This window comes from Manis javanica, chromosome 2 (genome assembly GCF_040802235.1).
Source record: "Manis javanica isolate MJ-LG chromosome 2, MJ_LKY, whole genome shotgun sequence".
Classification (NCBI taxonomy): Eukaryota; Metazoa; Chordata; class Mammalia; order Pholidota; family Manidae; genus Manis; species Manis javanica.
The window spans coordinates 22,998,233-23,024,833 of NC_133157.1; the positions used below are offsets into that span (position 1 = coordinate 22,998,233).

The 26,601-nt window shown below is 37.7% G+C and overlaps 3 protein-coding genes and 1 long non-coding RNA gene across 7 annotated transcripts in view; 2 read left to right on the forward strand and 2 right to left on the reverse strand.

Annotated features, from left to right (window-relative positions):
• The window catches only part of CTNNAL1 (catenin alpha like 1), a 52,634-nt gene extending 40,816 nt beyond the window's left edge, over positions 1–11,818 (forward strand). The window contains exons 12-19 of one of the 2 annotated variants that reach the window (XM_017655530.3): positions 2,199–2,236; positions 4,013–4,063; positions 4,151–4,305; positions 7,502–7,550; positions 10,351–10,407; positions 10,548–10,661; positions 11,351–11,434; positions 11,564–11,818. In XM_017655530.3, coding sequence (XP_017511019.3) covers positions 2,199–2,236; positions 4,013–4,063; positions 4,151–4,305; positions 7,502–7,550; positions 10,351–10,407; positions 10,548–10,661; positions 11,351–11,434; positions 11,564–11,629 — 614 coding nt within the window. In that variant the 3' untranslated portion in view covers positions 11,630–11,818. Of the gene's footprint in view, positions 1–2,198; positions 2,237–4,012; positions 4,064–4,150; positions 4,306–6,130; positions 6,381–7,501; positions 7,551–10,350; positions 10,408–10,547; positions 10,662–11,350; positions 11,435–11,563 lie in introns of those variants that run through there. The other variant, XR_012126866.1, reaches the window with a different exon arrangement.
• On the reverse strand, positions 5,423–12,185 carry LOC140847173 (uncharacterized). Its single transcript, XR_012126868.1, has 2 exons — positions 12,058–12,185; positions 5,423–5,642 (listed from the first exon to the last, which is right to left on the reverse strand). It is a non-coding gene; the product is annotated as an uncharacterized lncRNA (long non-coding RNA).
• A 921-nt stretch (positions 12,186–13,106) lies between these two features.
• ABITRAM (actin binding transcription modulator) lies at positions 13,107–19,082 on the reverse strand. Of its 2 annotated transcripts, XM_073226531.1 has the most exons (7): positions 19,066–19,082; positions 18,736–18,970; positions 17,512–17,563; positions 16,804–16,933; positions 14,613–14,689; positions 14,466–14,535; positions 13,107–14,372 (listed from the first exon to the last, which is right to left on the reverse strand). In XM_073226531.1, the coding sequence occupies exons 2-7, from the start codon at positions 18,812–18,814 to the stop codon at positions 14,235–14,237; spliced, it is 546 nt and encodes a 181-aa protein (XP_073082632.1). In that variant the 5' UTR covers positions 18,815–18,970; positions 19,066–19,082; the 3' UTR covers positions 13,107–14,234. The 2 variants fall into 2 exon arrangements, with proteins under 2 accessions (XP_073082632.1, XP_017511025.1); XM_017655536.3 differs by lacking the exon at positions 19,066–19,082 and having other exon boundaries at positions 18,736–19,050.
• A 67-nt stretch (positions 19,083–19,149) lies between these two features.
• Positions 19,150–26,601, forward strand: part of ELP1 (elongator acetyltransferase complex subunit 1) — a 44,828-nt gene continuing 37,376 nt past the window's right edge. The window contains exons 1-7 of one of the 2 annotated variants that reach the window (XM_073226511.1): positions 19,150–19,358; positions 19,586–19,665; positions 22,592–22,754; positions 23,519–23,671; positions 23,863–23,944; positions 25,001–25,081; positions 25,770–25,855. In XM_073226511.1, the coding sequence (XP_073082612.1) occupies positions 22,605–22,754; positions 23,519–23,671; positions 23,863–23,944; positions 25,001–25,081; positions 25,770–25,855 (552 nt within the window). In that variant the 5' untranslated portion in view covers positions 19,150–19,358; positions 19,586–19,665; positions 22,592–22,604. The remainder of the gene's footprint in view (positions 19,359–19,585; positions 19,666–22,591; positions 22,755–23,518; positions 23,672–23,862; positions 23,945–25,000; positions 25,082–25,769; positions 25,856–26,601) is intronic. The other variant, XM_073226507.1, reaches the window with a different exon arrangement.

Below are 26,601 nucleotides of genomic sequence, written 5' to 3' on the forward strand. Positions count from 1 at the left end.
TTTTCGCTCTACTTAGAATCATTGACAATAATTAGACTTCTATGGAGAAAACAACTATGCAGTTAATTATAAAATGATTCAGATTCAACATATTTGTTATTTTTAGCAACTTAGTTGGTTTTTCTTTCCTTTTCTTTCTTTTTTTTTTTGCTATTATTATCAACTTACTTGATTTATTGGGAGGAAGAAAGGACAACCTTACCTGCATAGCACTGGAGAAAAACTGTCTAAAGAATGATCAATTTTGTAATTATCCTCAAATTTGTAAACTATTCTGAGTCCAGCTGAAAGATGGGAATAGAGAGCAAAACAAAGTACCTATAAGAGGTCAAAAGGATTGGAACTGCCAGGTGCTTGATTAGTGAGTGGTAACGGTAGCAAATCAGATGGTATACGACTCTCTTGTCATGGCATTTACTTCTCCCTACCTTCTGATTTCTCTAACTCTGTTTTAATTTAGAGAAATAAGAGATACTGAAACAGTTGGCTTTTTCCCTTTTTTTCCTTTTGTAGAGTAAATGTCAACATTTCAGGACCATGGGCACTATGGAGGAACATAAGGGTAGATAATACAAGATTCCTCACCAGGCTGATTATTCCTAAGTAATGATTATGCCCTCTTCTATAGCTTATTAAGAGCACTTTTTAGAGATATTAGGGACAGGATTCAGACTTTGAATTAAGATAGATGGTGGATTTTGAGGTTCTGAGCAATCTGAAGACTGGTTTCTATTAACCTTGCAACTAAATCAGACACTTTTTACATCACAGCTAGGAGACAGCATGGGAATTTAAGTTTTTCTCCCTTTTAAGTTTATTTTTCTCTCACAATTTTTGAGATTAGAAAACCATTAATAAAATTCACTTACATTTCTGACATTACAAAGAAATGATTTGAATCATAAAGCTATTCCCAAGTACCAATGGCTGACCCTTAATGGTAGTTCATCTTGTAGGTCAGCAATGTCCAATAGAAATATAATGCAAGCCACATATGTAATTTAAAATTTTCTAGGTGGCACAAGAAAAAAAGAAATAGGTACAATTCATTTTAATATTTTAAATTTAATTCTGTATATCCAAAATATTATTTCAGTTTATAATCAGTACTGTGAAATTATTGAGATCTTTTACATTTTTCTCTTTGTATTAAGTCTTCGAAATCCTGTGTGTATTTTACATTTGCAGCACATCTCATTTCAGATGGCCATGTTTCAGTTGCTCAAGAGTCCCATGTGCTAATGGATTCTGTATTCAACAGCACAGTTCTACATGAGAATTTAAATATGTTATGAACAGGTTCACCCTGTCTGTGTAATAGTCACTCTAGAAGAAAGCAAGTGATTTAGTGGTCTTACATGATATTTACTTTTATTAAGTGGAACCGTGTAAAATTGCTGTTTTGTATTTCAAAACAAAATGTGGTTGAATAGCAGCGATTTCATATGGTTTCACCTAACGTAGCTGAACACACTTCCTTTCCTTGAAATTAAGAAGTGGTTAACATTCAAATCTTATCTCGAATTTTTTCCCCAGGTATAACAAACTAGCTTTAAAGAAACTCTGTCATCCATTGTTACTTGACTTTATACATGATCTTGAAGCTAGAAAGATGAAAGCACAGAGATGAAGCGGTCATTACACACCTCCTTCCTTTCCTTAATTGCCATGCTTCCTGCCGTGTGTTAAGTCATACACAGGAGACTGTTATTTGCCTTATTTTGTATTCCTGTGTTGTACACTGGAATTGTCCTCTTCCCTGACTAGGAGAATACACTATGAGGCTAGGTATACATGGTTTGGTCTAGTCCTTATAGAAAAGGAAGCAAGCACTAATAACTGGTCCTGATGAAAGAAGGGGCTGGTTTCATTAGGGGCAAGATGCTGGAAGAGAATTCATTCTGAATGAAGCTGCTTGTGAATATAAGTCAATGTCAGTGAGATATTTTGCCTTTTTGCCATTATGTTTGGGGAGGAAAAGATGGTCCAATGTAGGTGCCTTAGAGAGGCAACTCTTGACAGTCTTCATATTCACTGGTCAAATTACAATTTTATTTCTGAAACGTGTAGTTAATTAACAGACTAAATATCAAAACTGATGCACTAATATTCTTGCTTAGTAATATTTTAAAAGTTAAATGAGTAATAGAAGATATGCTAATAGAAAATTTGTTTTAAATTATGTGTATTATTTGTAGGAGAGAAGTATGGCTACCTTTCACTTCCAAAATCAATGGTAAGTAGAAGTTTTATATATTTCAGAATGTTTTTATAAGAATTCAAATTACAAATTTGAAAAGGTAACTGATGCATCTGACTGCATTCCATTCCAAGACAGTGTCCACTAGATGGCAGGCTTGGTTACGAAACTAAGATGGTTTAGTAACATTTGCTAAGACGGTTTCTGTACCTTTTCAGGCAGCTCCCTTTGGATCTTCAGTAAACACTTTAATAATAACAATTTGTAAAAGTGAAAATAAAGAAAACACAACTAAATTTAGAACAGTAAGATTAACTGTAAAATTCTTAATAAAATAAAACCTAAAAACCTTTGGGGTATTTTTAACTTTCTTGAATAATTTATTAATTGCTTTATAGTCTACTAGACTAAGGAAGAAGATAAAAATGATGTGACTATACAAGTAGAAGCCAGTCAGAGAGATCATCGATCATCTCCATTTATTTTCTAAAGAACATAGAACATAATGAACTGTTCTAATGAACATAAGAACATAATGTATTTGTGTGTATGTAACTCTATAGTTTCCCTATATTTACCTTCTGTTATCATCTCCTATTTCTTCTATAGTAAGCAGCTTTAGAAAATCTCAAAAAAGGCTAAGTTAAATGAGCAAAAAAACCCTGTGAGATAGAAAAAAGGGAAAAGTTGAGGCTTTTCTGTTCTGCAGTGACATTTGGGATAGAATACCTGGTCAATAACACGTCATGGTAATAATAAGGAAAACAAAAGAGGAGGAGATGCACATATACCTCAAAGGTATTGGTGATGGTCTGCTTCTTAAGCTAAGCAGGCACATGAGAGCTTTGTTTTATTATATTATATTTGTATTTTGTGTACATGTACTCAAGGTGTGTATGTATGTGTATGTATAGTTTAAATAAAGGTTTCTTTTAAAAAACACAAAGGCTGCCTGTGCTTCCTGGCTGCTCTATCTCCACTAGCCCCAGCTATTCTGGAACTCCTGCCCCAACTAAGGGAGCTCCCACCAGATGTCAGAGTGACAGGAATGCCCAACCTGGGCTGCCGTCTCCTGAGAGCTTCTGATATATTTTTCAAGGAAACATTGCTATTGATAAGTTAAGCAAACTTTCTGTTCTTTAAGTAAATAGGCATCTGTGGGCTAGCCTGGTAACTTTTAATAGTGTACAGTGGTTTCTCCTTTCCGAGGGGAACTGTTCTGAGGTCCAAATAACTTACACAGAAACAAACTTGCTGTTTCAAAAATAGGGGCCCATCAAACATGTTGGTTCAAATATTAAATGCAAATTCTAAATATAATCTGTTCAACCTGAGATACAGGGTTAGGAATCAGGATGTCAATGAAACTAGGGTGCTGAAATTTAGCCCTCAAAGGGCAAATTGGCTAAAGGAACTGAATTTCAGAGACATAATATTAGGAGCATATGAAAAACTACATCTAGTGGCTAGTTGTATTACATTATTTCATAAGAATAATTCAACAGAAGGGCTCGGAAGATTTAGGGGTATAACAACTACTCTTGAGAATACTGCAGAAATCTTTTAAATCCTACTAGGGCACTGATCTACTTCCACTGGCCTCAGATTTCTAACTGCCCAAAGCTGAGCTTCCACACTAGTAGAATATTTGCAATTAGTTGTTTGCTTTAACTTAATAGTTTAAATACATACTGAACGAGCTTAAATTAAAATTTTATTACAGGTACTTTAGTATGCTTTCTATTATTGTTGTATTCCCTCACAATAAGCTGTACTGCTTTTAAAAATATCTTAATATTTTTGTTGTTGCAGAAAAATAATGGAAACCTGAAATCATTAAAGCCAGACAAGCCTAATTCTGAGGTGAGGCCTTTGTGATAGTCTTACTTCTAATCTTACCTTTCACATCAGTAATGAAAAAGCTGTGTGATTGAAATGTATGTCTTATAGGAGCAAGGCAAGATAGTAAAGCTTGGTCTTAAGCTGGGTTTACTCACCTCTGATGCCAACTGCGAGATAAAAAAGTGGGAGGATCAGGAGAATGAGATTGTTCGGTATGGACGGAACATGTCCAGTATGGCCTATTCTCTGTATTTATTTACCAGGTAAATTGTACTTACATTTGGGTCTTTTAAAACCAGTTTAATCAGGTGTAAAAAAAAAGTGCCATGTTGATGGATTAAAGTCAGTTTTGAATATATGGTAAAAAGACTTATAAGTAGTTCTTAGGATGAATGCAACAAGAAGGTATTTATTTAATTAGGATTTAAATTTATAAGGGATACTCTTCTAGGTTTGTGTTCTATTCTTTTTGTAATTTTGAAATAATTTTGCATTTTGCTTTTTATCATTTTACATATCAGTGTCTCTCCCAGCCAGCATTAGTAAACGTAGAAAACATGCCTTTTAAATCTTGATACAAGTGATTAGACACAGGTCAAAGAATAGAGCCATAAGGCCTACCACTTCAGTAGGGTGCTACCTCTCCATGAGTCATCATTTATTATGTTGCAGAGAATGTCCCTAACTTTACTATTATATAATACACATTCTCTGTCATGTCCACATTATAAGACTCTTGATCAAATGGTCTGTTGAAGTCACTGTTGATCACATTCCATAATCTTCCATTATAATATCTATACACATGGTATAATGATTCTATGTTGCTAAACATTCATCAGTTACCTGCTCAGTAATCTGTTCTAGAATTTTCTCAAAGAATGACTTTAAATTTTTCATTGATTTTCTGAAAATTTTTTCATTTTTGGAAACTTGGAAAATACTTGGTATCTCCAATGTAGGATCCTTTCGTTACTTGTTTTGATTTTGCAGATATCAGGAGTGGTTCACACCTGCCAGTTTAAGTATTCTAGAATGTAATCCATTTGGTCTAGAGTGATAAGTTCATTAAAGTAGGTAGGATCCTACAACTATGTGGGCCTTGGGTCTCAGTAAATAGCACCCTTTTTCCTACCTAAGTTCTGAACGAAATGAAAAAATAAGCAAAAGAATAGGAAGATGTGGACCTGTAACACTTACACTGATATAGCTGATATTGAATAATGTAGTTTATATCTACAGCCGTTAGGCTTTTAAAAATGATCTCGCAAATTAAGAACTCTAGAGGGATAGGATATGTCTCTTAGAATGCCTGCAAGAGCAGGTATCTCCCAAAGGCAATTTTACCTCCAAAAGGAAGTAAAGAAAAAGGAGAAAATAAAGGGGTAACATATCCAATTTATTTTTGCGAAGTCACCAAAAGGACTGCAAAGATAAATACCTGTCCGCACTCTTCTACAGGGTGGAATAAGAGAGGAAGCGAGGGAAGTGAGGGATGTTGTACTAGTGAAGATTCCTTCATGTGGAATTGGATTAGGAGTGGGGAAGAAGCAGTCATTTCCTCTTGATGTCTTCTAGCCTTTTCAGGATGGTCATTCTCCTGGAGGGAAGTGGAGAAGACAGGAGCTGAGTAAAGCTGCCTGTGTTTACGGTCATTGTTAGTACCTTACTGTGTATCCCATCGTTGCCCACCTTTCCTCTTTGGTGGTTTCCTTCCTTTGTTCTTAGCTGTTTTTAGCAAGCATCTCTGAGGATTTACCTCTTTTCTTAGTTCCTGTCTTTTAAAACTCTGATGCGTCAAGTATGGAAAAGAAAGTAAAATGAAACTCCTTGTTTACCCACAGCAAATGTGGACAGATTAACTGAAATAATAAAGAGTTTTACTTTTGGCTGGAATCATGCTAGTTATCTCACCATGATAAAAATCAGCAGATCTTAAAGTATTTCTTTTTGACTGATTAAAAACTGGAGCAATACATTATTACCTAATGATATGTATGTAGTTTGATATAAAAAATCTTCTCTAGGGTTCATCAGTAGGATTTTTTTTAAACAGTTTGTAACTGTCCCTTTTATTTCTTATTTCAGAATATCCCAGGATGCTATGGTCAGCATTTTTTGTTTCAGAGTCAGAATAGTGGATTTTACTAAGGGATGACATGCATGCCATGGAGACTAGGAAGCATGAAGGGCTGCAGTCTGAGGAGTGGGAACAACTAAAGCTCCGTGGAATGGGAATTGTTACTAGAATGTGTTATTGGACAGGCATGCTGAAGTTCAGGAAAAGAAAATGGGTTTTCTGTCATGGATACTGTCTTAAGCCCTTTTGCAAATCTTGGTAATATACTTATGGTAAAATCTCAAGTATTTCTTAATAATTTGTAAATTTAAGATTTTCTAGTGCCCTATAGTTTAAAACAATTTCAAAATTACCAGTGCTTAATAGTTTTTAAAATGGTTTCTGCCTCATTTCATTTTATCTTTACAACAGTTTGTTAGAGAACAGGAATAATTTTTTCACATCTCATAGCTGTTAAGGGGCAGAACTGGCTGCTACTAGGTTTCAGATACTTTGATTCATGCTGTATCCACTGCTCTTCTTAGCGCATTCTGTTGTTCTCTTTGTCACAGTTCACTTTTCCTTTGCAAAGGTTTTAATATTTCTTGGTAGTTTTCAATCTGATATTCTGTAATCATTTTTTAATTTAAAAATTTAATCAAATAGTTGACTTACAACATTATATTCTTTTCAGGTGTATAACACAGTGATATGACAATTATATACATTATGAAATGTGCACTGTAAGTGTAGTTACCATCGGTCACCATACAAAGTCATTACAATATCATTGTATTCCCTATGCTGTATCTTTCATCCCCATGACTTATTTATTTTATAACTGGAACTTTGCTCCTCTTTATCTCTACCTATTTCACCTAAATATTCCCTAACTTTCCAATGAGAATGGTAGCCCAAATATTATTTTTAGAGACTCAGAATTGAAACTTAAATGACGTGCCTCATAAAGTTGGATATCTGAGTTCCAAAGTTAGAATTACAGATGAGAATTTCCTGACTTTTGGTCTGGTCCTCTTCCCATGTGTAACAAAGGCCTTTGGTTAAAACCTTAGCCAATCTTATATATTTAGTTTATGAAGAAAAATGAAAAAGTGTCAACAGGAAAAATAAAACAACATAATGTTTTTAATTTCTTTAACATTATAAATTAACATATATAATAATTGCTTGAAATGTTGTAAAGTGTCCTATGAAGCAATAATTATGTATATTAAAGTGGCTTTAAGTATAAAGTCACAATATTATTAGTCTATTAAATTTTATTCTTCAAAATTTGGGATCTATAATAAACAAAATGCTCCTTTAAAATTTTACTATTATAAAGCCAGCTCCCAGGCTGTAACTTTTTCTTGCCTCTTTAATAATTCATTTTATTTCAGAGGAGAGGGGCCACTGAAAACTTTCCAGGATTTAATTAATCAACTTGAGGTATGTTTTATTTCCATTTTATGCTATCACTTTAATTCTGGGCTAAAAGCAGGTGATAACTGGTTTTCTTAATGATTCACTATATCATGTTTTTGTGCTTACCAGTGCACATACATTTACTATAGAGAAGTAGAAAAGCAGAAAAGGGGAGGACTTGCAGTAGCATTTTGTGGGGGTTTTTGGTTATCTTGTTGGAAAAAACTCAAATATTATTAGGATAAAGCAGAATGGGCTTTGTTGATAATCAATAGATTCAACAATAAGTTTTCCCAAATAGGTGAGAATATCCTGTCAGGAGGTGTATATCCCTTATGCTTCCCTGAATGCTAGAAAGACTTTTTGGCCTGTTCAGTACTGAATTGGATGAGTGATATTAATTAAATGAGAACAACACATAAGCAGCATCTGTCATAGGCTTGAGACCACGAGAGGGTGCTCAGTACAAATTAACTTCCTTCTTTCCTTCCACATTCCTGATGATTTGGGGCATTCAGGGAGAGGCAGGTACACTAACATCTTGTGCCCCTGTGTGGCTAATGGAAACTCCTAGGGGGCCATCTCTAGTTCTCTTCCCTTAGTTAGAGACTCTAGATTTGCAAGTGGGTTGCAAAATTACTTTGTTATTTTCCCTCTCAGTTAGTCTGTTTGCCTCTCTAGAACCAAGGGCATTCTTGGAGTTGAAATTTGACATTTCTGTCTCTTTATCACCTTTATATAGTTTTTTTGGCATCCCCCTGTGCTCCGCCTGAGCCTCTTCAGGAAAGACATTTCAGCTTGAGAGGATGATTGTCAATAGCATCAGAAGAATTATAGAAAATATTTCTTTTGGATTTTTTTGTAAAGTCGACTATAAATGAGCTATTTCCCTTAAAACAGTTGGAATAAATTCTGGATTCATTCTGTTCAGCTAGGCTCATAGCCATTCTAAGTCACATTGCACCATAGTGGCTATTTCACTGCAAAAGATCCACTATCCACCGATGTGAGCCTGTGTGAGCTCATTCATTAAACCAATGTCTGTTGAATTGTCTACTAACTGTGATGAACATAGAAGGTTCATCAGATGTTTATTGAGTTTCTACTGTGTGTCAGACCCTGGGGATAAGAGCTCTGTGGAGAAAAGTGACCAAAATAAAGTCCCTGCTGCCATGGAGCTTACATACTAGTGGGAGGAGATAGACAATTGAAAGTTCAGTATACAATGCCCATGTATATATATTTAGAGATAAAATGATGTTGGATGAGAAGAGAGAGGTGATGGAAGGGTGGTCAGAAAAGACCTCTCTAAGGAGGTAACAATCGAGTAGATATTAGTGAGTGGGTAAATTTTTTTTCAGGTAAACAAGTGTAAAGTCCCTGAGGTGTTGGGGTAGGCTGGAGGTGTCTGCAGAATACTGAGGTGACAAGTGTGGATGGAATGGAGGAAAGCAGAAGGAAAGTGGTTAAGATATGACATCTCTGTAGCCATGGGAAGAGCTTTGACTTTTTTTTGTCCAAGTATGATAGAAAACCCACTGAGGGTTTTGAGAAGCAGTGGCATGATCTGACGTAGTTTTAAAGGGTTTTTGGCTTGATGGACAGGTTAAATGGTAGTGCCATTTATTGAGATAGGGAGCACTGAGGGAGAACACCAGATTTAGAGTGGAAATCAAACATTTTGTTTTGCTTAAGCAGGATATAAAAAACTGATATTGGGATAGTTCAGGAATTCTGAGTGAGATTTGGGAGTCATCAGCTTTAAAGTGGTTTTAAAACCAGGATACTCTATAAAATAGACAGACTTGCATCTTGCCCCCAATGGGTGTTTGCAGGCTACAAGGGAAGGGAAGGTGACTAAGACAGACAGTAGTAACATGGAATGATGAGGAACATATGGGTAAGTAGGTTATTCTAATTGGTTAGAATCTAGGTGTAAAACTCATTGGTTTCCCTTTTCAAGGCTAGGGAAGGATGCAGAGGATAATTTGACCTTGAGATTGTGTTCATCCAATGACAGCATGGTATTAAGGCTATTGGATAGAGGGCTAAAGGTAGCCCTGAAATGATTGCTTTCTTCTTCACATACTTATGTAATTTATTACCAAGATATGTTAACTTTTCTTCCCAAATGAATCTCAAATTTGCCCCATTCTCCTCATTCTTATTGTTGCCCCTAAAGTTAAGTCTTCATTCCTTTCTTGCCTGGTGTCTCTCACTCTAAAATATCCTGTTGCCATTTAAAAATAATAATCCTAAATATTCCTATTTTATCTGTCCTACCTTATTTTTCACTGTTCTTTCCCATCATCCTGGTCTCTTCACTAAATTGTAAGGTGCATGGTGAATAGCCAAAAACCAGTATGAATTGGTCCTCTTAAAGGTTGATTAAGAAATGAGTTTGGGTGACAGATTTTATGTTACTTAGCTATAAGCAGAAAGTTCTAACCCTTTTGACCTCATGCTCTAAGACTCATCACCCTTTATTATTGGGGATATTATGAAATGACCTCCAGATCCCAGACATAATCCATATGGTTAAATATTACAGGTCTGTGTGATCTTCCAAAGTAATTGGAGGTGTCCACACATAGAGAAGCCTCTCCATGGATTGATTCTGCATCAGGTCTGGGGCATCTCTTTTTGAATACAGTTAAATGCTTGTGTTTTCCTGGGTCCAAGAAAAACATTAGCAGTTCCATGACGGACCTTTTATATTTAGGTTTTAGTTTTAAAATCCTATATGAAAATTAGCCATGAGTATTTCTTACCAGCTATCTATATGATATACATCTAAACTAGTGGTGTTTTTCCTTTCCACCAGGTTTTTGCTGAAGAGGGCTTAAAGCTTGCTTCAAGTGTACAAGTTTTCTCAAAACAGGTAATGAAAGTCTACCTGCTTGGTGCTGGGGTGGTGTCATGAATACCCACTTCGAGGGAATATTATTAAGGTATAAAGGTATTTAAGGTTTAAAAGATGTTTTTGTTTGAGTTATTACAACTTCCTAAATTATATTTCAGCTGAAAGATGATGATAAGCTTATGCTTCTCCTGGAAATAAACAAGCTAATTCCTCTATGCCACCAGCTCCAGACAATAACTAAGACACCTTTGCAGAACCAAGTGTTTCTGAAGGTAAAAGGGAGGGCGGATTATTCAGAGAGATACTTGAGAAACTTTCACGTATCTTTATCAGGTTAGCTTCCAGCCCCCTTTCCTCAAGTAAAGTATTAAACCCATGGAAGGGAAATATATTTCTATTTTTCATGTCTTGACTGCAGGACTCACTGATTATCTATAGTCATAATTGGCCCTAGGGAGCAGTGGGTTCACCAAATACAATAGCTTTCTGGACCTGGTTAATCCCAAAGCACTGAACAGTTACCCTTAAATCCCAGTGTCACCCCATGTCTCACCAGGGCACAGAATCTGCAGAGTAGGGACTCCCACTGTTTGTGTTGGGGAATTTGAGCTTATGCCAACACAGCAGAGTGTGAAGAATTGCAAAGTAGGCAGATCACTGCCCACTATCTGGAGTGCTCTGAGCAGCCCCTAAACAAGCTGAAATGGAACAGGTCAATTTTGCACACTTTCTTCCTGGGGTTCCATGAAATAGGCATGAGACCGGGGCAGCAGTCCCTGCGTTTGTGTTCTGGGGCCTCAAGTTGTCTTGGGAGCCATAATCTATATACTTACTGAGACCTCTTAGATCTCTATAATGGAGAGATTTTATTATTTTAAAACTAAATAATGTTTAAAATAATGATAAAGTCTTCTGAAGTACCCTTTGTAGAATTTGATTTGCTTGCTTCCTGTCACTATAGGTTGATAAGTGTATTACAAAGACAAGATCTACGATGGCTGTTTTGGTTCAACTTCTCTCACTTTGCTATAAATTGCTGAAAAAGGTGAGATAGTTTTTCTATCCTAAACTCAAATTTCAAAAACTAAAAGGAAAATGCAAAAGAGAATTGTTGCTATTTAATTTTGTAATTTTTGAGGTTAAAACAAAAACTAATTGTCTTAACTCTTTCCAGCTTCAGGTGGAAAACAACAGATGGGCCTCAGTTACAAGTAAAGACTCCGTGGATGGTAAAACTTGAGAAGCTTTGGGGTCACATCTCTGGAACAGCATGTGGCAAAGCTGATATTTTTTAGAAAGCAAATGATTCTATGTATTTTCAAAAATTCAACAGTTTTATAAAGAAAACAGTAATGAAATCTTAATTTTCCGATCATGAAACTTACTGTGAAGCTTTCTGACACTAATAAATGCCATGGTAGTTACTAGATTCCTAATTGCAGTATCATTTAAAAATGGGACTTTGTCACTAATAACATTCTTTAAAAGTCAGACCAAATACCCCAGCTGTCTTAATGACAGTTTAATCCAAAGAAGCCATTCTGGATATATTCACTTTTGGTGTGTATTACCTTAATTTCCTATTTTTAAAAAATGTAAGCTTATCATTTACAACAGTTTTCAGCAGAAAATGTACCATAGTCTGTGTGAACACGGGGTTTTCCTTACCTGTGAACTCTTCTTCAATCCCTCAGTCCACCATGACGGGGCTTCTTGCTGTCCTGTCACAGATCATGCATGCTAGTAGAACACCTTTGTTCTCTAACGAGTGTTTCACATAGCACAAGCTATGTTTGTCCCTCCCCACTTCCCAGAAGCAGGGTCACGGAGCTCACTCCGCAGAATCTGGAGGAACTCACTAGGAAGTGGCGTCACTTCTTGTTCTAGCATAGCTGGCCTGTCTGCCCCGAGTATTAGCTAGAATCCTACTGGCTTAAAATATAGTTTTGAACTACCTTCAGAAGTGACTGATGGAATGTAAGTTATAAGACAGAGAATGATGAAGCTGTTTAAAATAAATTCCGAATAACAATACATTTTAAATATGTATCTTTGGAACATTCATTATAAAGCATTTCTTTAGTTTTCTTAATGTTAGGGTTACAAGTTTTTCTTGTTTTGATTTGGGGTGGTTTATAGATTCTGTCCTTATGATATAGTACAGTTAACTTTTAGACTCATTTGATAGCGCTTCTATCCCAATGTTTTGAAATTCATTTTGAAATCTAACAGAACATGTCAGTTGCCAAGTGGCAGTAGTTACATAAGCTTGTCTGATTATTATCTGGGTCGGCCATCACAATATTCACATGATCCTGAAGAACCACAGTACTACCAGTTAGCTAGTCAATTTCTTACCGAAGGGAACTTGAACTTACTGTAGGCCTAGGGGAGCGAATGGGATACACTCAGCTTGGTTAATGACCTCAGTTCTGTAAAAATCAAGCATGACTTTCATTCCCTGAAACCAAAATATTTTTAAATGACAAAAGCAATAATGGGAGAATGATGTGCGGTAATGTTGCATGTAAATATGTTTTACTATCTTTAGTATCTTTGTTTTATGACATCTTCAGGAATCATTGTTAGTACTTGAAATGGGGATCTTTTGGCTTGTCCTTATGTTTTCAGCTCATAGCAACATCAGTGTAGATGACTGTAGGGTTACTACCTATTTATGTCTGGTAGGTGTATTTAGGAGACAGTCATGCTGGCACTCAAATTACAAGTCTTTATTGTGAGTGAAAAATAATTTCTAAGTTTTACTTGCAAAATACTTTTATATATCTGAAATGAGAATATTCTCTTATTCAACTCGAAGTGGAGGTGAGGGAGGAATGACATGACTTTGACAGCATAAGAGGATAGAGAGCCAAAGGAATTTACACATGGATTTCTTCCGCATTAAATAACTGTTTTATTTAAAAACAGATTTAAATGTGTTGCAGCCCTTAAGGAAAAAACAATTTTAACACACCTTTTATTTAAAATTCAATGGGAATAAATATAAATATTAAACCAGACATTCACATTTTTTATTTTTAAATGAGAAAGCTTTTGTCTATTGAAAGACATCTGTTATCTATGAATTATAGTAACTTCTAAGAAACTTTTTGCTGGTTACCCTGTAACTATTATTGCAATTACCAGTAACACTGCATTATAATACTTCCATGTGTTAGGAGAGCCCTTTGTTTTTCTCAAAGCCTTTTCATGCATCTCTCATTTAAGAAGCAAGTTACAGTTCTACTTTGTTTCAGAGAGGAAGACCATCCCATGGCATAAGGAGCAGAGAAAGTGCACACTGATTCTCCCCGACAGCTCAGAGCGAGAGGAGCCGACGCAGGAGGGCTGGGATTAGTTTTTGGTACTGTCACACTGAAGCTAGATTGGGAAGGCCAGGTTTTTTTTTTGTTTAACTTCAGATGATGGAAGATTGGGACAAAAACAATAACCATGCCTTACCATTGACACAGAAGTATGTGAAAATGTAGTATTGCTAATAGGATCATGGGGAAATTATTTTTACTTTGCTACTTAAAACTTTTCTTTCCAAATTTTCCTCAAAGTTTTGTTTGTTTTTAATCAGAAAAAACATCCCTTGCTTGCCAGCTGTCAGAAAGAGAAAGAAAAAGAACAGAGAGTATGTGTGCAGGGCAGACCTGGGAGGCTGAAGACAAAATGGGAACCAAGGCTTGTTATACAAGACAGAGGGAAAACTAGGTTAAGTTTTAAGATCAGGCCTCTCTACAGAGGCTCACATATGCTGGTTCTTCTTTAGTGCACTGATCAGTTGGGCCTGATAAGGATAAGACCGCTGTGTTGCTTTTACTCCACTTCCGTCTTCATGATGTAGCAGTTGTGGCATTGATGCGTTTCACCATGACTTCTTCATACTGTTTTTGTGTCAGTAACCCTTCTGTTATGCTCTTACTTTCTTTAAATTTGGGCAACACAACTGCAATGTAGCCTTCAGTGGACGGCTAGAAAGGACGCAGAATATTTAGTACTACCAAATGACAAAAATCAGATAAAAAGTATGTGGATGGGAATCATACTTCCCCCTCCTCTTTTACCTTCTCTTGAAGAATAGATGGCTTATGGAGAATGTTTTCATTCACTTCCATCAACCGTCCTCTAACACAGCTATGAAAAAAAGAATTGTTTTGAAGAAAAATATGACCTACTTTGTTTCTCCTACATTGTGGTTAAAAGTAACTCACCTAGATATGGTGTATTCTTCTCCATCTGAGCAGTAAATCTTACACAGAGGTGCAAGTTCTGTTAGAAACTGTGCCCCCTGATAATAAAAGGGAAGAAGTAATTAATGTACATTTTTACTTTACTCTCAGAGGCAGTGATTATAACAGGATTATTTTGGAATAAGTGTTTTAAATAAAAATAACAAGTACAGAAAAATATCCATTTATTCAAGTATTTATATATTAAGTGCCTATCATAGTCTCTAGGGGAAGTCTATTCTCCCAAGGTACCATCATAGTCTCTAGGGGAAGAAGCCTGACTAACACATATGTGATAATAGGTAATTTAGTTTAAAGATTAAGAATATATTTTATCAGGAGGGCGGAGCCAAGATGGTGGCGTGAGTAGAACAGCGGAAATCTCCCAAAACCATATATATTTTTGAAAATACAACAAATACAACTACTCCTAACAGAGAGACCAGAAGAATATATTTTATCAACTTTAAATGAGAAAGCTAGATATAGCCAGGTGTAAAGATTTTTCAAAAGTGTAGGAAAACCTATCATCAATAAGCAATAATACAAAATTCATTATGATGGTATGACAGTAATGTACAAAGTTAGCTTCATTAAGTTTCCCATCTTATTTCACATTAGGACTTAATAGATAAAGGACCCTCTTTATTAGAGTCAATCACTAAGACCTTTTCGAAGAAGGGATTTAAAAGTTACTTTAAAAAAATGCACTTTGAGGAAAATTTGGAAAACAGGAAAGTTTTAAGTAGCAAATAAGAATAATTTACCCATTATCCTATAACTCAGAAGTAAATACATTTTGACATGTATCAGTTTGGATGCTATGGCATGGTTATTGTTGCATGTAGATACTATATGGATGTATCTGGGGAGGTTCTGACAAATACCTATAAGGAGGCTCATGGGAAACTGATGCAGGCATGTCTCATGTGTTGCTCCTCTTCTTTCCAGAATTTTTCTTACAGTGAACATAGGTATTAGAGGTCAAGATGCTATTCTTTATGACCTCTTTACCACTCAAAACATCATTAGACAGTATTGAGAGGTTACCACACTGGCTTCACTCTTCTGCATGTAGGTATATCATTTCAAAATACTACTAAGTCCAATTCTCCACTTTGGGAGGAGGGGCTTGGGATCTGTCCCAGAAGGTTTGTCTACCCCTAGGCCTGTAGAAGAGAAGTGTTTGAACCCCTTTATATCACTTCCCTTGGGAGAACAGATGGTTGGCAGTGATGAGATCCAATTAGACTTATGTGTAGTGGGTTTCATATGCAGTTCCTTCTCTGTTCTTTAATAGTAACAGTAAGGTTACTACTTTGAACAAAATTTATCACAGGAACTTCACAAGCACTGTTATTCTTGTAATTTGTAGACTTTATCTTTTAAGAAAAGTTCATGCTTTTCTAAGTCTATGTGTTTCATAAGTGAGGTAAAAATCATGAATTATAAGGCATATTACTAGGGGATTTAGGCCTACAATGGGGTATAGGACCTAGTCATCCATTGAAAATTTCTTATCCAGTGGGTATATCAGGATACTTTAGTATGCCACTGAATTAGCCTTGGTGTGACTCTCTTTAATGTGTCCATCCTGTCTAGAGTTGTAGAGAGTACAGGGTAGAGATGACATTTTATACAACCAAGTATTGTGTAGAGGTAAAGAGTGTAGCTAGGTGTGTATTAAAATGGCAATGATTGAGTAATGAAAAATGGTGAAGAGAAAATACTGTATTATTTTTCAGACTAATCTTTTTTTTCACTACCTCAGAATATACATATATTTTTCTTTTAAATTTACATGTAAAAATATATAGTAAAGAAGAATTGGTCACCTAAATTTTATAGAACTCAAGATACTGGTTTAATAAGACTTAAAAAGGACAGAATATCTTGTTATGTTGGTATACCAGAGTTGTCCTTTCAAAGGCCTACCTTCTCCATCCTCCATTTTGGGGATGATAAGGATGGTGGACCCTTATCAGAACCTAATATAACAGATCCTATGCCTTCTGAAATACCTAATTTTTTTGGTCTTAGAATTTCTTTATTCTTAAAATCATCCCAAACTGCCAGGGAATTATGCTGAGCATACACCACTGTGTTTTAAGACTGACTGGATCTGTCATTACTGTGATATTGAGGATTTGAGTAGAGAATTATAGGAACATACCCGCTTAAATTTCCCAGAGACCTTGTTCTGAAGTCTGCTACAGTTGGTACTGATTTGATAGGAAATGCTTTTAATTGTTTTTCCACTTTGAAGAACTGGATGAGATCCTGCCAAAGTGATGACACATATTCTACAAGGAGCAAAAGTTAATCCTGTGTTACTGCTTGGTGATATTTTTCCTTCTATAACCAGTATTCCTACTGGTACAAGAATACCTGAATTGACATTTGTTTAGTTAAACTATCATTTCCTCCCATTCTCCTCTGGCTACTATTGAGCTTAACCATAAAAGAGAACACAATAATAAAAGAGATATCAACAGGACTGAATTTTCTTCCATAGAAAGGAAGAGTACCAGAGGTCTTTAGGTGGCACTGAGGTAGAAGAGAGAGAAGTAAGGCACACAGGTATGTAAAGGGCCCTATCCATGGGCTCTGGCAATTCAGTGTGGTGAGGCACAGGCCAACTACTTCAGGTGGTAGCTGACTGTGGGTGTGGTCCTTCACTTGATGTCTGGGTAATCAAGTTTATTTGTTTAGAGTGAGTAGGTATTGAAAGGCTTATTCTGGTCAATTAAACTCATACAATAAATACCATTTCAAGAAAGTGGAAGAAAATCATTTAATAAACATTTGTTCAATCCAAGACCATACCAGGCTTCAATACCAGAAAATAAAAAAGATAATTTAAAATTCCCAATTTGCTTACCGGTTAGAGTGCTGTAGTATACAGTGGTCTTCACAGGGTTTTCCTTTGACATCTAGAAGAAAAAATGAGTCTTGTTGGTTGTTGAGTCAGTATTTACTACCACTGTGTAGTACTTTTTTTAGTTCATAGAAATAGTTATGAAGATTGAACACATAATGATGACTGGTATCTTTTCATTACTCAGGAAGATATACCTAAAGGCTTCCTATAAAATATTTAAAGGGACCTGACCCAGATCATTCATTCATTGTTAGAGATTATTAACTCTGCTTTATCCTCACTTTAAAATGAGGATTTTACACTCATTTCTACTAGAAAAAAATGTCATTAGCAATGCATTCTTTATATAATATAGTAGCGTATGTTTTCTTGGTCGATATTAGTGACCAATCCTTCCTGGTTCATGTCCCGGACTTTTTTTTTTATTAAAGTATCGTTGATATACAATCTTCTGTTGTTTTCAGATATACAACACAGTTGTCCGGGGCTATCTTTATGTAGTTCTGATAGTCTCAGATCCTGGAAACTCCTCAGTCCTGGGTAAAACAGAACGGTTGTCACCCTAAATGTGGCTAATAAAACATATGCCACAATATTTTAAGAAAGTACACCTATTATCCCTGAATTAAAGGGATTAGAGGTTAAAGGGATTAAAGTAGGGGTTAGAGGAGGGTCCCCAACGATACTACCACCCCTGATATTTACTGGTTACACAAAGCAGTACAATAGAATATCGACATATCAATGGCAAATGTGTAATAGTGGGGGGACTTCTCTTTAAGTAAAACCGTTAATTCTTAATCCTCTATTCTAACCCACCTCTTCTCTCCATCCCTATTGCTTCTACCTTAGTTTGGACCTGATCATTTCAATCATCCTATCTATCACACTCTCTATAGGATCGAGCCCCTCTAGTCCTTCCAGGCACTCAAGGAGATTGCAACCCAGCCCCTGCCTACCCCAGGGGCTTCGCCCTAGGCTACCATCTTCCCGCAAGCAACCACCTTCGAACCCACGCTGCACTCGTCAGCCCCAGAATGCGCTCTACTGTATTTCATGCCTCCATGCCTTTCAAATGCCATTCCCTTGGTGTGCAAGGGAAGGAACATAAGAGTTCCAGCTCCTTCTGATGTAGGGAGAACTCGCGTTGTTTATGATCTGCCACCATAGTCCTGGCAGCATCAGACCAATACGGTCGAGGACAGACCATCATTCCCCACTTACCAGCCTTATACCAGCGAGTGAAGTAACGATCCACGAGCGAAGGCACCCCCGGCTCTGCTGCCACAAGCTCGGTAGTCATGGCGACCACGGGTGTCACTGCTTTCCCACGCCCGCCGGGACGGATGCACTTTCTTCCGCAGGCCTGGGAGGACTGTACTTCCGGTGCGAGGTCCGCGGCCTGCGCACGCGCGATGCTCTCCTAGCTCCGCAGGCTTCGCTCACGAACGTCAATACCCTATTTAGGTGTGCGATGTCAAAGTGGGAATCAAATACAATAAATAGGCTTGCGGGAGGGATGGGGCGGCGGTCAGCACAGCTCCTCATCCCTACCTTGCTGACGCTACGAAAAGGCCGGCCCCGCCTCCGACGCCTCGTGATGCCACTTCCGCGCCGCTGGGCGCGTGTCAGTCCTAACCAGCTAGTGCGTCACTGTCCCTGCTACAGCCTTACTCCCATGCTTCAGCCCCTACTCCCGGGGTCGAGCCGGCCTGGAGGTCCATCGCGCTCCCCCAAGGTCCAGCGCGCACCCCCAGAGCACAGGAGCTTCGGATAGAGAGGGGTTCGTGCGCAACCCCCGGCTCCGGGAGGTCGGCTGCGCGTGGCCGGGTAGGAGGGCGGCGCAGGTGAGCGTTCTAGCGACTCACCCGGACTGGGGACAGGGAACCAGTCCTTGTCTGCCACGGGGTATCCTAGCGGAGGGGATCCCTGGGCGTGCAGCTTCTGCCAGCTGCAGGCCGGGGAGTGGAGTACCGGTGACCGCCTCTGCCCTCAAGCTTTAGTCTCTTTGCTGTATAGAATTGCCGCCTACTACCCAAGCCGCACTTTTACCCAGCCTCTGGATTCCTTGTAGGATTGGACAATACCGCTGAACCAGTTAATGCACCAATTAAAGCGAAGCAGTTAATGCACTATAGAAGGCGACTTTGAGAGGTTTGGATACTGTGTTTCAAGCTTCTTCTCGCTTCTGCGATTTACTCGTGCAGATATTGTTCCCTGTGCTGCTCCATCTAATGTGGTATATTAATGTGGCCTACCTTCCCATTCATTAAGCTGTGTCCTCCGTGGAGGCATTGACTGTCAGAGTTATCTCTTGTCTTTTGATCCTGGCACTTAGTAAGTGCTTACTAGATGTTTAACGCAGGCTGCAAACCGGATTGTGGGATTGATTAGATACTGGGTAAAGCATTCATATTGTATATTAATAGCCGCGGAACTAACCAGTAAATAGTTGAACATGAAAGTGTGAGCAAAAAAAAGGCAAAGACAGTTTTCAGTTTGGGGGGCAAAGAATATAAATGGTATACGGGAAACTCATTGGGAGAATAACAGCAAGTACTTCATTTTCCAGGTTGCATCCGATGTGCTTGTGAGACATACTTGTAATAACATCAGGAGGTTGAAAATGTGGGGTTTAGTGTTCAGTTTGGGGAGGGTCAGAGTTAGATATTTAGGTCTAATGGACGTATTAGTAATCTGCCAGGTACTTGTAGTTATGGGCATGATAATTAGCAAGAGGTGGATGGATGAAGGAGCGAAGGAAGAAAATGAAGGAGTTATCAGAGACTTCAGGGAGGATCCAGAATTGATCTGTAGGGTGGAGATCTTTAGCACATCTAAAGGCTGAGAAAAATTGAATCATTGAGGGTGAGGGAGTTGGAGATCACAGATGTGAAAGAAAGGGTTTGAATAAGCAGAAGTCCTAGGGTAGTTAGGAGGGCATTAGCCTGGGAAAGGAGTGGGGACGCTTCTGAGCAGATAAGGGGATAAGGATGATGGGTGTGAAAATTAGAGAAGTTAATTTTGCATTTGGGAAGGTTGGGATGGGGGCAGATGAGTGATGAGCTCACCTGCTGGTGATCTTGTGAGCTCAGCAATATGAGTGCTCAAGTTGTTTGCTAAGTTTGACAGCATCCAGGTAGGAGAATAGAAACCACTCAATATTTCACTCAATATTTCAACAGAATTGAATATGAAGAATTGGTTAAGTAGCTATTGGAGGAACGAAAGAGTGAAAGAACAATAAAGCTGATTATTATAAACTGATAGAAGTAGGTACAAAACTTAGCTGGGGGTTGGGTTCAAAACAGGGGTGGACGTCATGACCTAACCTCAGAGGGGAGGCGCTGTAAAGCCTCTGGGACTCTAGTGGTGATACCTCCAGAGTGCAGAGGAGGAGCCCTGTGTGCTGGACTGCAGCTCTCGGGAGAGGGGACTGCCTGGTTAGTGCCGGTAACCCTGGGGGTGGGGGTGATGAGGCCGGTCCTGGGAGCGCTAGAGCGAGGACCAAGGGTCCCTGCAAGGATGACTGCCCATTGCTGGGGTGACAGTGACTGGAACACCAAGGGAACAGGAAAAAGCAACTCCTTTCAGCTCCTTTTGTCTTTATCTTTCTAATTCTTAGCTGGGATGCTTGGACCCCAGGGTTCCACAAATTGTTAGTGACTATAATCCAAATTTACAGGGAAGGATATGAAGACATTTTGATGCTTTGATCAAAGCGAAGGTAACAGCATGATTATTATTAGATAAACCAGCATAAAGGACAGCCTGGCTCCCTGTTGCCTCTCTGTTCTCTCCTCCCCTCTAGCCAGACATTCTCCCATCTCACATCATCCATGCTTCCAGATCTATGTCAGTGGTAATCTTTATGATTCTTTATGATGTTTAAAGGCGAAGGATAGGTAATTTTTATATGCTTTGGGAAACCCAAAACTTTCTATATAGAATTGGTTGTAAATTTAAAACCTGCATGGTATAAAACTGGTTCACATAATTTCCAGAAGTTCTTGCATGTACATGTCATCAGAGCTTACAAAACTGTTGTCTGCCTTGATTCTCTTCCTCGCTCCTACCTGCATGGCCTTGCTTTCCTCTTAACCCACATTATATGTTGTATCATCATTTTACACTCACCATTATCTGCTCTGTAGTATAAGGAGGAACTCATCTGTATTCTTTCATTGTCATATGTATGAAGTACAAGATGAGAGAATACACCTTGAATGGAGGTAACAATAAAGCCAGTGTGGTCTGTGTAATTGCCACCCCAACACAAGTCAGGGACTTGCAATTATAAACTTTAATGGCATCTGAATGCAAATATCCAGCACATCAACATTTACTTTTTTTCCCCCCTTAGATAATGTTATGTGCTAAAGTGAATCTGATTTTGTCAGACCAAAGTCAGTTTCCTGTGTATCATTTTTTTCCTCGCCTTTTCTTCCTGCACTGGTAAGCACCAAGCCGGGCAGTGGCGTGGTGTGAAGTAGTTATTTGAGCTCCTTACTTGTTGGTCACCATTTTGAAGAAAACTGTTGTAATTTTAGTGTCCTCTTTTCCTCCTAATAACAGTGAATACTTTATTTCTATCTTTGATTTCAATTTTTTAATAACATATTAAAGCCAGTTTATAAATCAGCGTATCTGGTGATATTAAAGTCATTCTATTCCATATTTTCATATGGGTTTTTATATTATTTTCTAAACCTATCATGTTACAAAGATATCTTTATGTGTAAAAATAAAATGTTTTCCCATTCAGTTTGTTCTTTTCGACTCTCCTCAGAAATAACTGATGATAAGTCTTTTTTGAAGGAAAGCTCTGAAGCTGAGAATCTTGCCTCTCTGAAAGAGTAAGAATGTAACAGATTTCAGAACCTCAGTTTTAGACCATAGCTAACACGGTTAGGTTGCTGTCACGCATCTCTCTATGGGAGCAGATTAGGTCTTCTGTTTTCTTGATTATTCTAACTACTGCATCCCTGTCTCCTGAATCATTTGCTTATATGCGTGTCAGTTATCACTATCAAGCTGTTCTTGATGCTTCATCAAGGGATATTGGTACTTTTTCCTCCAGGAATTGCTTCATCATGAGAAATCTAAAGTTACTGCGGACCCTGGAGTTCAGGGATATTCAGGCTCCGGGGAAACCTCAGTGCTTCTCTCTCCGCACTGAACAGGGGACAGTGCTCATTGGCTCAGAACGTGGACTGATCGAAGTAGACCCTGTCGCAAGAGAAGTAAGTCACTGATGGAGAATGCTGGCGCTTGGCATGACCCTTGACCTCTCTTTTTCCAGACTTGCTTCCCCCAGATAGTCTTTAAGTCTTACTCAATTCCTATCCCCCTAAAATGAATGTTCCCTTTGCTTTCTATTGATGTCATGTCAGACCTGACTTAAATAATAACCTACCTTTAACTCTGCTTCTGTTTTAAATCTCTTACCTTATGTTTTGTGTAAGTGACCTACTTTTTACCCTTCCTAACATGTAAACAATATTTATAAGTGGTTCTCAACTGAAAATGCAAATACAAATTGCCTGTAGAGCTTTTTAAAACTGTTTTTCCCCCTCTGTCTCCTATCAACAAATGAGAATCCTCACTGCTGGATCCTGAGCATATATATATTTAAAAGCTCTTTGGGTTGATTCTGGTATCTTCCTTTTATTATATTTTGCTAGTAATATATCTTAGGTGATTATGTTCTCAGTCCCTTTTATAGAAAACTATAGTTATTAGCTTCATGTTCTTTTGGACATTTTTTAAGAAACCAGGCTTCTTGCTTTTGGTTAGCGTGTGTTCGGCAAAAAGGTCACATTAATTCTTTTTCTTGTTAAAGACAAGAAGGTTGTGATAGTTCTTGAAGGTTTGAATTTTAATGTAGAAAAAAAAATCTTTGAAAGCTTCTATCTTATAAAAGAAATATTCAAAATATTTTATTTTGGAAACATTAATTGTTCTTGAAAGTGGATGGGATTAATCTGCTTATGTGTTTTGGTGAAAGGTGAAAAATGAAATTCCTTTAGTGGCAGAAGGCTTTCTCCCAGAGGACGGAAGTGGCTGCATAGTTGGTACCCAGGCCCTGTTGGACCAGGAGTCCGTGTGTGTGGCCACGGCCTCTGGAGACATCATTCTCTGCAATCTCAGCACACACCAGGTAGGTGGAAGAGCCCAGTAATTCAGGAGGTGTTCAAACAAGTCACTTGTTTGTAAAAAATCAGGAGCCATAACACTTAATCATTTTGCAAATTAGTCTTTGCATTATGTATCTTTTTACAAAAAGTCACTGGCATGGCTTAAGCTGTATTTCAGGATTCTTCTAAAACTCAGTTTTATCTACTGACACAGCTGGAATGTGTTGGGAGTGTGAGCAGTGGTATCTCTGTCATGAGTTGGAGTCCTGACCAAGAGCTGGTGCTTCTTGCTACAGGTAAGCTTGCTACAGGCCCCTATTTTATAAAATGTGATTCCTGATATCTTCAAGGCTTAACTTTGGGGAGCTTAGGTTTCAGAAAATTTCTCTGAACTTATAATCTAGAGGGAACATGTTCTTTTGACTTAAATTTTACCTCTTCATACAGTCGACCCTTGTACAACACAACCTGGGTTTGAACCACATGGGTCCACTTGTGCACAAATTTTTTTCAAGAAATATAATGGAAAATTTTTTGGAGATTTGCAACAATTTGAGAAAACATTTTCTCTAGCTTACTTTATTGTAAGAACAGAGTATATAATACATAAAACATCCAAAACGTGTTAATCAACTGTTTTATGTTATCAGTAAAACTTCCGACCAACAGTAAGCTATTAGTAGTTCTCAGTTTGGGGGGACTCAAAAGTTGTATGCAGATTTTCCACTGTGCTCCTGCCATTGCATTGTTCAAAGGTCAACTGGATATTATTTTTAAAAGTTGACTCATGTGACTTCAATCATTGGAAATGGGAAACAAAGTTATGAAACCTGGAGAGACTACTAAGTCCACAGTTGTAGTTAAAAATGTCAGCAATATTTATTTCAACCTATTTTAAGAGGAAGAGTTACTATATAACAGATTCTAAAAACTGCTCTTACAACTCTTTTAAGAACTTGTACAACCTCTTAAAAAGCTCACTGCTTTTTTTCCTTTAAATTTCACTTCATATGAGTCTGCAAACTAGCATCCCTAATGAGGTATATATATATTTGAAAAGATATCTTGGTGGCTAAAGTGTTAAAGTTAGTGGAAGAGGGCTATGCAAACGTTTATGTTGGCTTTATATACACAAAGGGCTAAGAATAAGCACCAGGTGACTTACCCAGTCAAAGCTTTAAAAAAAAAATTTTTTTTTTTAATGAGAATGAAAACATTTTGAATGAATTCTGTCTGCTCTATTCTGACCATAAACTCCACTCCAGCTCTGTAGCTTCTCATGCCCTAGGTACTTATGGAATGGCAAATTTGTTACATGAAAACAAAATCACTCTTTTTTGTGCCCTTCCAAGGTCAGCAGACCCTAATCATGATGACAGAAGACTTTGAGCCAATCATGGAACAGCATATCCATCAGGATGATTTTGGTGAAAGTGAGTAGAGCTATGAAACATTGTGTGATCTGAAGTTCCTTTTGGATTTGGTCATTTTCTCGCATGCTAAAGGAACTGTGGAGCTTAAACCCCCATTCATTACAGGGTGGTAGTTTAGTTCCTGATCTTAAAAGGTATGTCTCTGGTGCCTCTCCAGTTCTGAGAGTCGGTTTTGTCAGTGGCCTGGGGAGCAGAAATCAGTGCTTGAGGGTTTAAATTTTGGCCTCTGCCACTAGAGGGTCTCAGTCTCTGTCTATGTGAGGGGTTGAATTCCACAATCTACAGTCTGTTTGGGTATATTTAGTTGATAGAACACTTATAATCAGAATTTTATTCCCAGCTCTTGTTTTGAATTTTATGTTTTGTTATCCATGAACATATCTTGTAAATTCTTCATGTTTCATTCTTCTTGATTGTAAAGTTGGGATTGCTAACTTCATGAAAGGAATTTAGAATATAAATAAGATGGCAATTAAGTGCTTTCCAAAATAAGGGCACTTCAGATTCTTCAGAAATCACTGGTGCTGTAATATGGAACAGGTTTCTGCTGGTCAGTTTATTGAGAGTTCTTAGAGGACCCAAGTAATTGCCAGTGACTAATTTAATGAAGAACAGCAAGTGAACTGTTTTATTTCATTTCATTTAGCTTATTGATTGTCTTGCATATTCTCTATCAATTTTTCTCTAGGCAAGTTTATCACTGTTGGATGGGGCAGGAAGGAGACCCAGTTCCATGGCTCCGAAGGCAGACAAGCAGCCTTTCAGATGCAAATGGTAAGGTTGGTCTGATGGGTAAAGAGCCCTGACTGGAACAATAGAAGTTCTGTCACCCACCAGGAACTTAGGTGTCCAGTTAGAGGCTAATAATGGACAGATCTCTTATGCTTTAGTAAAATTGAAACTGTTCAAAACCCTCAGGGAATGAGTCATCCTAGAAAGATCCTTTTTTTTTTATTGCCAAGTTGTTTTGTCTTTCAAGTGTCAAGTGTTCCTTCAGTACAGAAAATAATTATAACAATATTCAGTGTAAAAGAGAAATTGTCACAGATGGAAATGAGCACTCTATATGCCTTCCTGATACCCTTCTCTTCCTCCCCAGAAGGAGCTGCTGTCCTACATTCAGTGTTGCTCATTCATAGGCATGTTTTTATAATTTTCCTACATAAGAATATATTACTTTTTTTTAGTTTTTTCTTTCAAATGAAACTCTTAGTTTTTCTTCTTTCTGGATACATTTTGAAGATAGAGCTACAGGATTTATTGGTAATCGATCAGATGTGGGGTGTGAGAAAAGAGGATGAGCCCAAGATTTCTATATCCTATGTAGAAATTTCCATAAGCTCCCCTTCTAGTACAGATGAATCAGTAATACAGTGCTTGCCATTTACATTTTCTGTCTTTAATTATTTCTAGCTAATTCCATGTAACTCATATTTCATCTCTTAACCCTTCACTGGAGGACGTTTGTGTTGTCTACCTAGGGGGGTTTCAGTGAGAATAAATGTTAGTCTGCTGTGTAT